At 36.5% G+C, this 10,936-nt stretch overlaps 1 protein-coding gene across 2 annotated transcripts in view; it reads right to left on the bottom strand.

Annotated features, from left to right (window-relative positions):
- The window catches only part of LOC150100706 (ubiquitin-like protein 3), a 101,056-nt gene extending 91,379 nt beyond the window's left edge, over positions 1-9,677 (bottom strand). Inside the window, exon 1 of one of the 2 annotated variants that reach the window (XM_090401544.1) lies at positions 9,505-9,677. In XM_090401544.1, the coding sequence (XP_090257670.1) occupies positions 9,505-9,645 (141 nt within the window). In that variant the 5' untranslated portion in view covers positions 9,646-9,677. Of the gene's footprint in view, positions 1-8,514; positions 9,158-9,504 lie in introns of those variants that run through there. The other variant, XM_090401545.1, reaches the window with a different exon arrangement.
- Between the last annotated feature and the right edge of the window lie 1,259 nt (positions 9,678-10,936).

Here is a 10,936-nt window from a genome sequence, read left to right on the forward strand (position 1 = left end):
TACAACAAAAATGAAAAGATCAAGGAATATAGAGAGAATGGAAAGAGCATCTATTTAGGATGGCAAGATATTGAAGAGAGAAAGAGAGAGGAAGACTAGCTGCAAGTTGGAAAGACCAGTGAAGCCAGAACAGGCCTAATCCTTGAAGAGAAGAAGTAAAAAATTATCCTCAGGTTAATTCTCTTATGTTTATCTTCTTTCAGATGTTTATAAATACAGAGCTACATACTTTTCAAAAAATGTATCCTGTTCTATTGTTGCTGTTATATGACATATAGTCATCTCCAACCTTTTGGTGTTGAGAACAACAACTTTCTCCTGTCTCTTCTTTCAGCAGTTGTAATTGCATGTTGGTAAATTCCTTTATGTTATCAATCCAACTCCTTAGCTGCCTTCCTCTCCTCATGTCCCGAACCTGCACAAACATAACTGCTTTTCCCAATGACTCATGTTCACATATGTCCCAAGTACGTTAACTTCTGTTTAGCAATCAACGCCTCCAAGAAGCAGTTTGTTCTTCATGGTTTCTAAAACCTTATTAGTCAACCCTGTGGGATTCTTAACTCTTTTACTGTTGAGAATACAGAAGCTCCTGTTGGTGTTCAAACTGTCTTATTTGTAGGTCTCTATTTCTTAAGCACACAGCCTAACTAGACTTAGGAATGCTTAACCGCTGTACAATGAATACATATTCCTCAAATATGGCTCAAACAGACATCTCTATATGAAACGCTGTTAACTCTTTCCATCTACTTTTGGCCAAAGTGACACCATTTTGTGGCAATCAGATTGATGTCCAACAATTTTTGATTGAATGGATATATGTTAATAATGAAGATAATAACATTAAACAATATGATAAAGAAGTGGAAAGGGATTAGCAGGGCTGAGAAGAGAAAGAAGGTGGTGGTCCGAAGTAATAATAAAGACTGAGCGAACAAACGAAAAAAACAAGTTAAGGAGAAAATTATGTATGGAGACTCAATGATCAGGGGAGTACTTAATGAAAGTGTAACAAAATCATGCTTCCATGTTGCAAAAATTCATGATATTAGTCTTGCTATCTGGAATGCAAAAAGGTAAGGCAAAAGAACTAATTGCCTTGGTTAGCACAAATGATCTGAATCAAGAAATATTCTAAGAGGGAGGATGTAAAGGAGTTGTTAGATAAAGCAAAACTGAAGAGTGAGAAGGTGAAGATTGTAAGCTTCTTGCCATGCTATGATAGAAGCGAACTGAGGAGGAGGGCATTGGTAGCAAATGAATTAATACACAAGTTGTATAGAAAGAATGATGGAGGATCTGTGGTCTGTGTTTAATGTCAAGAAAACTTCAGCAATTAAAGTGGAAGCAAGTGAGTTTGTGTGAAGGGATCCATGAGGCAAGTGAGTGTGAGAATGACCAAGCACAGAATCTAGTCTCTAAAGCAAAAAATTGAATAGGATAGTCAATTCAAGAAGTAAGGGTAACTGGAGGCCCTAAAGGGATGCTTTAGTTTTATAACTAATGCCAAAAATATCCAGGAACAAGAGAGAGGAGTTTTTGGCATTGGTTAATGAAACCTTACCAAAGATATAGGCATTAATGAGACTTGGCTAACAGCAGATGATGTAGTTACAGGGATAGAATGTGAACAATTTAGTATTTTCAGGGAAGAAAGAGAAGATAGGATGGGTGAGGGGTACTGCTGATGATAGCAGATAAACTGCAGCCAAAAAGAATAGGAAATAAAAGGAGGGTGACTGTTCATCTGAAGCAGACTGGTGTGACATGCATTGGTCAATATTCTTGCACCTGAGGTGCAAGAGTATTGGACATGGTCATAGGATCAGAAGAGCTATCCATAACTGAGGTGGCCACATTGCCTCTGTTGGGGAAAGTGATCATGTGGTCTTGGCTTGGGAGAATGTAAAACATGAGAAATATTCTGTCAACAAGAGGTATACGTGGAACTAAGTAGGTGATTATGACATGCTTAGGAGGAAGCTTGAATCTGTGCAATGGCACAGAACCGTACAAGGAAAGAATGTTAGTAGCATATGGGAGATAGTTAAAGGACATCTAGAGGAAGCAATATTAAATTGTATACCTAAGGTAAGAAGGGTTAATCAGGCAGGAGTTAGATGGATGAGTAATATCATTAAGCATGAGCTGCAGAAGAAGAAAATGTTGTGGAGGATATATAAGAAGATGACTAGCAAACTCATGAACAGTACAAGGCTCAGGCAAGAAAGGTAAGGACGGCAAAATCAGATTATGAAAAGAATCTATCCAAGCAGGCCAAAGGAAATCCCAGAGTTCTTTCGTTAAGTGGCAAGTAAGAGAAAGAATGACTGATGTGTGGCGAGTGCAGAAGCTGTGAATGGGTTCGAGGCACGGATTGATGATCTTTTGGAACGAGAGAGTATAGACCTTCTGTGATGAGTCCTTTGATTCCATGAGGGGCTAGATATCATTAATATTAATAATAATGTGAGAATTGTTTATCTTTTGCAAATGTCTCCACAGTAGAGTTATGATATCTTCTCCACTAGCTGGAAAAATCTGTTTTGAATCCTGTTTAGGATGCAAGGAGCCTTTATATACATTCTTCAGCTGAAATTTTTTAAATGTCAATGGTACAGGGATTTCCTTTCAGACAGTTATTCACACAATACCTATCATACCTCTCCTTAAAGATGAAGCACTCACAACCACTTCACAAAACTGGTATAGTGAACTGAAAAATACACACACAATTAACGGCATAACAGACTAGTGGTTGTATTCCATACCTGCATAGAAACAAAATGCACCCCTCAAAATAGAGAACAATTAACTTCTATTTCTTACTCACTCACTATGCTGCTCAGTTTTTACTCTATGCTTCTACAGGTTGATCTATAATTCTGTCACTCCTAATCCCTCCTACCCAACCTTAATATTTTGAGTTGCAATCAACAACTCCATTTTCAAATCAAACTTCAAACTTACCATATGACTCTCCATGAAACAAGACTTTTTTTCTTCTCTTGGTATTTCTTAGCAACTACACTCTAGCATCACTTAAATAACAAATCTCTCCAATGTAAACCAGAATGCTTCAAGACAAACAGAAATCCTAGCCTAAATGAGCCATATAGAGATATTTCACAACCATAAACAAACAAAAATTTACATGTGAAGTATCTTGAAGACTATGCCACTTGTATACAAAGTGGCTTGACATTTATAATCCATGGCAATATACATAGATATCATTAATATTAATAATAATGTGAGAATTGTTTATCTTTTGCAAATGTCTCCACAGTAGAGTTGTGATATCTTCTCCACTAGCTGGAAAAATCTGTTTTGAATCCTGTTTAGGATGCAAGGAGCCTTTATATACATTCTTCAGCTGAAATTTTTTAAATGTCAATGGTACAGGGATTTCCTTTCAGACAATTATTCACACAATACCTATCATACCTCTCCTTAAAGATGAAGCACTCACAACCACTTCACAAAACTGGTATAGTGAACTGAAAAATACACACACAATTAACGGCATAACAGACTAGTGGTTGTATTCCATACCTGCATAGAAACAAAATGCACCCCTCAAAATAGAGAACAATTAACTTCTATTTCTTACTCACTCACTATGCTGCTCAGTTTTTACTCTATGCTTCTATATGGAAGCATAGAGTAAAAGTCACTGTTAAATGATCTATATGGAAGTAGCTTAGTTGCAATTGTTTACTTACACCATGGTAAAAATAGATAAAAACAATTTCTTGTCAAGAGTATTATTATTATTATAAGTGTCTCCATGGAGTAAGAAGACTCATCACGAGAGACCTTACATTGACACATTAACCATTATTCACACAATACCTATCATACCTCTCCTTAAAGATGAAGCACTCACAACCACCACTGGATATGCATTCCACACATTCACCATCCTCCAAGCAAAAAAATCTAGTTCTAACACTCTTGTTAACTGCGCTCTTACACAATTTCCAAGGATGACCTCTTTTTCTCTTTCTTCCTGCTGTACAGAAAAAAAAAAAATCAGTATCAATTCTATAAAACGCCTTTAATAACTTATAGGCTACTATCATAACTCCTCTCTTAAGTCTATCAGCTAGTTTTTGGAGTCCATAGACATTTAATCTTTCTTCACAGGAAATATTCCACAGACCTGCAACAATTTTAGTCACTCACCTCCAAATCCTCTCTACCACTTCTTCATCACCTAGGAAGTGTGCAATAGTCCAGATGTGGCCTTATTAATGTCATGTAAAGTGGAACAATAACTTCCCTATCCATGCTTGTCAAAGTGTTCTTCAACAATCATGTAATCTGATGTGCTGTTTTGGCCACCTTTGCAATATGCCCTGTAAACCTCATAATATTTTGAATCCTCTCTCTACCACTTCTTCATCATCAAGGAAGTGTGCAACAGTCCAGATGTGGCCTTATTAATGTCATGTAAAGTGGAACAATAACTTCCCTATCCATGCTTGTCAGTGTGTGTTCTTCAACAACCATGTAATTTGATGTGTTGTTTGGGCCACCTTTGCAACATGCCTTCTAAACCTCATAATATTTTGAATCTTCTATACCACTTCTTCATCATCAAGGAAGCGTGCAACAGTCCAGATATCGCCTTATTAATGTCATGTAAAGTGGAACAATAACTTCCCTATCCATGCTTGTCAGTGTGTTCTTCAACAACCATGTAATTTGATGTGCTGTTTTGGCCACCTTTGCAATATGCCTTCTAAACCTCATAATATTTTGAATCCTCTCTACCACTTCTTTATCATCAAGGAAGTGTGCAACAGTCCAGATATCGCCTTATTAATCTCATGTAAAGTGGCACAATAACTTCCCTATCCATGCCTGTCAGTGTGTTCTTCAACAACCATGTAATTTGATGTGCTGTTTTGGCCACCTTTGCAATATGCCCTCTAAACCTTATAATATTTTGAATCCTCTCTACCACTTCTTCATCACCAAGGAAGTGTGCAACAGTCCAGATATCGCCTTATTAATGTCATGTAAAGTGGAACAATAACTTCCCTATCCATGCTTGTCAGTGTGTTCTTCAACAGCCATGTAATTTGATGTGCTGTTTTGGCCACCTTTGCAATATGCCCTCTAAACCTTAAATTCTCTGTCCACAATAACTCCCCACCCCAATCCCTTGCCTCATTTACTTCTTGCAGTTTAATTCTATTAATATAGGGCACAGCATGTGATCTCATCCTCCCAAAGTGCATCACCTTACACTTAGCCACGTTAAACTGAAAGCCATTTACCTTTGCCCATACTGTGGCATATTTAAGTCATCCTGCAAGATATACATCACCTTCATCGATTATCGCTCTTTCCAATTTTGCATCATCAGCAAACAATAGATTCCTGTAAAATTATTTACAATATCATTAATGTACAAATTAAACAACAGAGGACCAGGTACTGAGCCCTGAGGTACACAACTAGTCACCTGCATTCTCCTGGATTCCATAAACCACTCTTAATAACCACTCTCATAAATCCATCAGCCACCCTCTAATCCAAATCACCAGCTTCAGATCCATTCTCATTTGCTCCAATTTATGCAACAGAGTTCCATGTGGGATCCTGTCAAATGCCTTTGCAAAGTCTAGCAGTATCACCAAGTAAGGATTTCCTTTACCCAACTCCACTCTTACTTTATTATAGAAAGTAAGTTACTACCTACCATACCCTTCACAAAACCATGTTGCCCCTTATAAAGTATCATATTTCTCTCCGCCCAGTCCTGAATTCTAATATTTATCAATTTCTCCAAAATCTTAACCACCACTCCTCATACTGATTGGTCTATAATTTGTTACTTCTACTTCTGTCTTGGAGCTTCCCTTATGCAGTGGAATTATTTTCCCCTCTTTCCGCTCTGTGGGAACTTTATCCGAACTAAAGCAGAATTAAGCAGCTTGGTCAGAGGTGGTGGTGCTAATTCTCTTGCACATTCTCATAACACATGGGCTGATATGGCATCTAACCACATAGCAGTGTTAGCATTAAACTTCTGTAATATACTAAGCAGCTCTATTCCTTCTGTCTCTAGACTCTCAGTCAGTCAGTAACATATTCGATACTGCAATATTACAACCAAGATAGTACACTTTTGCAAAATGATCACTAAGTAACTCAACTTTAGAGATAGATGCTGAAAGTTTTTTTACTTGGTTATGCTGTAAATTAAGGATGCCAAGAAATTATATTTTTGGTTTCATCCTTTATCCAAGTGTAAGCAAACAAAGTTTGCACATGAAATAACTTCATGACTGGGCTACTTGTATATAGAGGCTAATGACTTCACATCAATTGCCTTAGTATCCCATAATGCAAAGCATATATCCTTGTAGACATGTATGATGCTAAGCATTATGGAAAGGGCCACTACCCAGACCGGTTTCACTATATCAGTGAAAGACTCCAAACACTCAGTCAGGTGACCCCCCCCCCCCTAGATCACTCTAAACTCAGAAAGTGCGAGCGACCTGAAGGATCATTTCACTCAGGGGTAGTCCTACTCAGTGACCCACCCAGCAAAAGAGAGGAACCCTCAGCAGTGGCTCTGCCCAATGGCAGACTCACCCCACCACTGAGCAGAGCTGTAAACTCAGTGGTGGCTTCACTCAGAGAGAGACAAGTAAAAACCTGCCACTGAGCAGAGCTACTCATATCTCAGTGCAGTGAGCACTTCAATGCTAAAGTGCATCAGTGGAAGTTATTTTTGTCCCTGTTCTTCTCTCAGATCCTTTTTTTTAATATCACACAGTAATCTGTATATATGTGTTTCTGCACTTTTCATTCCATGCACACACTCACTTAATCCGTTACTAAATAATCGCTCATTCATTATCATTCTCAATCAACCCCCATACTTTCTATTCCATAAAAAACATCAGAACATATTGGAATGCTACAAGATAAGCTATACAAATTGATCAGAACAAAATTATAATATATATTCCAGTGTCATTTAAAAATGTTGTCCCAGGAGAACCTGTATAGCACAATTTACTCCACATGCCTCTATCAGTTACATTTATTGGGTATGGTTGTATAAAGGCATGCTTCCTATGAGAATGATCACACTTAAATGTGAAGTCTTGATGTTCACTTAAACTTGAAACAGTAGAAAAACCAGATGTATCATCATATATCTCACAAATACTTCAGTGTTACGAGTCAAATAAAACAGGCGAAACAGTAGACACATTAAAGGATGCAAAATGTTTTGCATAATATTTTGTTTCTACCTTGGCATCAGGTACAAGAGGTGATATCACAGATACACAGAATGATGATGTTAAGTAATTTGAACTGACGTCCAGTGTAACTACAAAAGAAATAGTAGATTTTGATGACGTCTCAAAACTAGAAAATAAATATTATTGTCATAAGGACTCAAAGTCCTTATTGACATGTGAGTATTGACTGAAGCATCAGAAACTAGAAGGGAACATACACTGGTATGTATAGATTCACCTGACAGTTGGTCTTCAGCAAACAGGTCAAGACCGCTTGAAAGTTGATGTAGATGACCATACTCACTAGACAAATCTGACTCCTTATCCTTGAATGACACCAATTCATCTATGACAATGTTCCTCGAGTTGTCAAATAATCTTTTCATCTTTTCAAATATTCATATAGTTTAAATCTACTAAGCAAGATGGAAACCAGCGTTTCAGGATGTTTAACTCCTGACAACTTCTGCCTAATCGTCTATATCAGACAACAAAAAAGATATAATTTAAATTCCAGCCAAAAATCTTCATATAAATGAAGTGGACATTGCCAATTAGAACATCTGCATTATCAAATATTAAAAAAAAAAAAAGTCATAAGAAAACATTTTCAATTCCAGCATATATATCAATATCAAATACTAATATAAAACAATTAGGTTGTTAACTAAAATGGAATGCATTTTTTAAAAATTATCATTAGATTTCTTTCATTAGTTTTAATGAAATCGATATTAGCCTATGCTCAATATCTGGTATTGTAACTGAGTATGTTGTTCAATATCCGAAAATAATGCACAGCGTTAATCCTTGAATAACTAAACATACACACGTAACCACAGTAATAAGATTTTTTAATAAGTAAATATTTCGTCCTAAGTATCATTGGAGACATCTTCAGTATAGTTAAAAATGTCCTATGATACTTAGGACGAAATATTTACTTATTAAAAAATCTTATTACTGTGGTTACGTGTGTTTAGTCATGAATGCTCCACAGGTTTCATTATACAACAAAATCCTTAAATAAGCTGCAATCTCTTCTGAATCTAATGAAATTATAAACTTAAATATTACTCGATTGAATGTCAACTTCCCTTTTTATCAACCTAAACTTTAGTGAACGATAGAAATGTTCGTATACTTCTATTTCTTTGATTCAGTTTTCTATTTTGGTTAATGACTATCTAAACTTTACAACCATTAACCAGAAAGCATGTAATGATAGTTCACATACCTTGTCACTTGGAATTCTTGATCCCATCTTTGAAGCAAAGGCAGATCAACTTATCCAAAATGCGAAAATACACACTATCTTATTGAGCTCAACTAATACTATTTTAAAATGGCTTTTAGGTGCTCAAGATATTCTAAAATCGACTTCAGTGAAAGTATGATATGTTTCTTCACTTCGATAAATATTTTAAAATCCCATGTAAATTCGGGCCTCTCATTAATAAAATTAGATCCCGTTAATTATCATCTAAACACACATGATAGAGCTTTAATTATATCTTTTGTGAAGGTCATGTTTGACTAAATCGAGAAGTAGTTAAATTTACTGTAAGGATAAAAATTCTAACCACTCTATCGCAGTTTGTCAACAAGACCAAGAAGGATAACCAAAGCTACTTGTATTCAACGTAGCAACCATACGACACTTCAGGCTGAAAAAATCCTTGATACAATCTCACGATGTTTTCTAATCGTGCAATAGATGTTAACTTAGGCTCTTACCGTAAGTTATCATTTTATCGTGTAAACTAAAAACAGTAACACACATCATCATAGTACTGCGCTATTCAACAGTGGCATAATAACACAAAAACGAACCAACCACTTCGCAACTTAGCAGTCGCAACTATATCATTCAACGCCAAAATGGCGAACTGCTGACTTCTGTGGAGCATCATGGGAAGATAGTCAGGATCACATTAATAAGAAAACCGAGTTACTTCTTACTATAGGATTCGGAGTTAAACAGCATCTTAAGAGCTATAGCAATACAGACTTTGCAGTTTCCCTGCATAAGAAATCACAGAAAAATTTGGCATTTAATTCATGATAAATTATAATTAGACTTTATATAAGCTGTGTGTGTTTTCAATCAATAGTGATTCTTTTACTCAAGTCAGCACAATCAAAAGTTTAGTTCAAAATAAAGAATAAACATTTCTATGGGTCATATGAAAACCTTCAAATATTGTATAACACGAGCCAAACATACCTGGAGTTGGGAATTACTTCTCATGTTGCACGAGTTCAAATTGATAGTGTTACTCTTGCGCCTGAAAATAGGCACTACATCTAAGTCATGCATAGCTAAAACATTAAGAAGAAAAATCCAGCTACCAAAAGTCAGAGCCATTCACAGACGCAGTTCAGAAAGGACGATGGTTGTCTTAATTAATTTGAGTGAACCACTACATGAAAAATGAAATAAGAAAAACCTCCAACACTTTTTTATTCCCTAAAAGTAGAGGTGTTTCAGTCCTAACTAATTTCTGGAAATCGGTGGACAATCGGTCTTCTCCTAAGCCATCACCATTAACTGAGCTCGTGACTTTCGATAATTTTAAAAGAATCACGGCCAATAGACGGCAGACAACTGCCGCCAGCTCGTGATTTTAGACATCAACATTATCGTGTTGCAGTCAGAAAATAATATGAGTTCTAAACCGAGTTTTCTGAGTATAACAGAACAAGAAATTATATTCTAGTTTTAATCCTTTACCCAAGCGTAAACAAGCAAAGCTTGGCGTCAATATATAAGTAATCTAGTGGTGAAGTAGTTTCTTCACTAGGCTACTTTTATATTCACTTCACGTAACTTTGCCAGCCTGGTTGGCCAAATGGTTAGCGTATCCGCTCTCTAGCCAAGAGGCTGCGAGTTCGAATTCAGTCATGGCCATGGATGTTTGTGATTGTCCTACTAACTCTGTGTGGAAAGAGCATCTGCGACCCTATCACTTCTTCTGGCATAAGGCTTCACTCACAAAAGCCGGTGAGATACGAAAGTGATCATACGGCGTTTATGGATGTCAAATGTGAATTTTTTTTTTTCCATATCATTTGCCTGAGTATTCCATAATGTACATTGCACTTCCTTTTGGAAGTACTTTTATGTTGCTAAGCATTATGAGGAGACCAGTTTCGGCCTTTGTTGAGTGAGTGGGAATTAGACCCAGTGGGAGGAAGACACACAGAGGTTAAAACAATGCAACAGGTCATATATTTTCTGTATACAAATAATAAAATACTGAACCACTATATTATTAAAATGAGTAAAGAATTAAAACAAAAATATAATTTCGTGTCTGTTATAAGACTATCTCATATTCAGAGCATTCTAATAATAAAGTGATAAACCGTTTACATATATTATCGTATAATGATAAGGTGATATAATTCACCCTCGGTGTCTTCCTCCCACTGGGTTAAGCTCCCAAAGATGTGACCTCAATAAAGGCAGAAACCAGTTTAAGTAGTTCCCATAATGCATGCCTTGAAAAGTTTCATGTACAAATTGAAAAGGAAATATCTTGCTTCCAAAAATTTGCAAAACCATACAGTCCACATCTGCTCTACTGTGCTCTGAATCCTCTCAAGGTAGTTGAGAGGATTCAGAGGCGAGTAACCAAGATGGTTGTGAACCTGCG

Source organism: Typopeltis vanoorti, chromosome 12 (assembly GCF_054136105.1).
Source record: "Typopeltis vanoorti isolate ZY-2024b chromosome 12, IOZ_Tvanoo_1.0, whole genome shotgun sequence".
Lineage (NCBI taxonomy): Eukaryota > Metazoa > Arthropoda > Arachnida > Uropygi > Thelyphonidae > Typopeltis > Typopeltis vanoorti.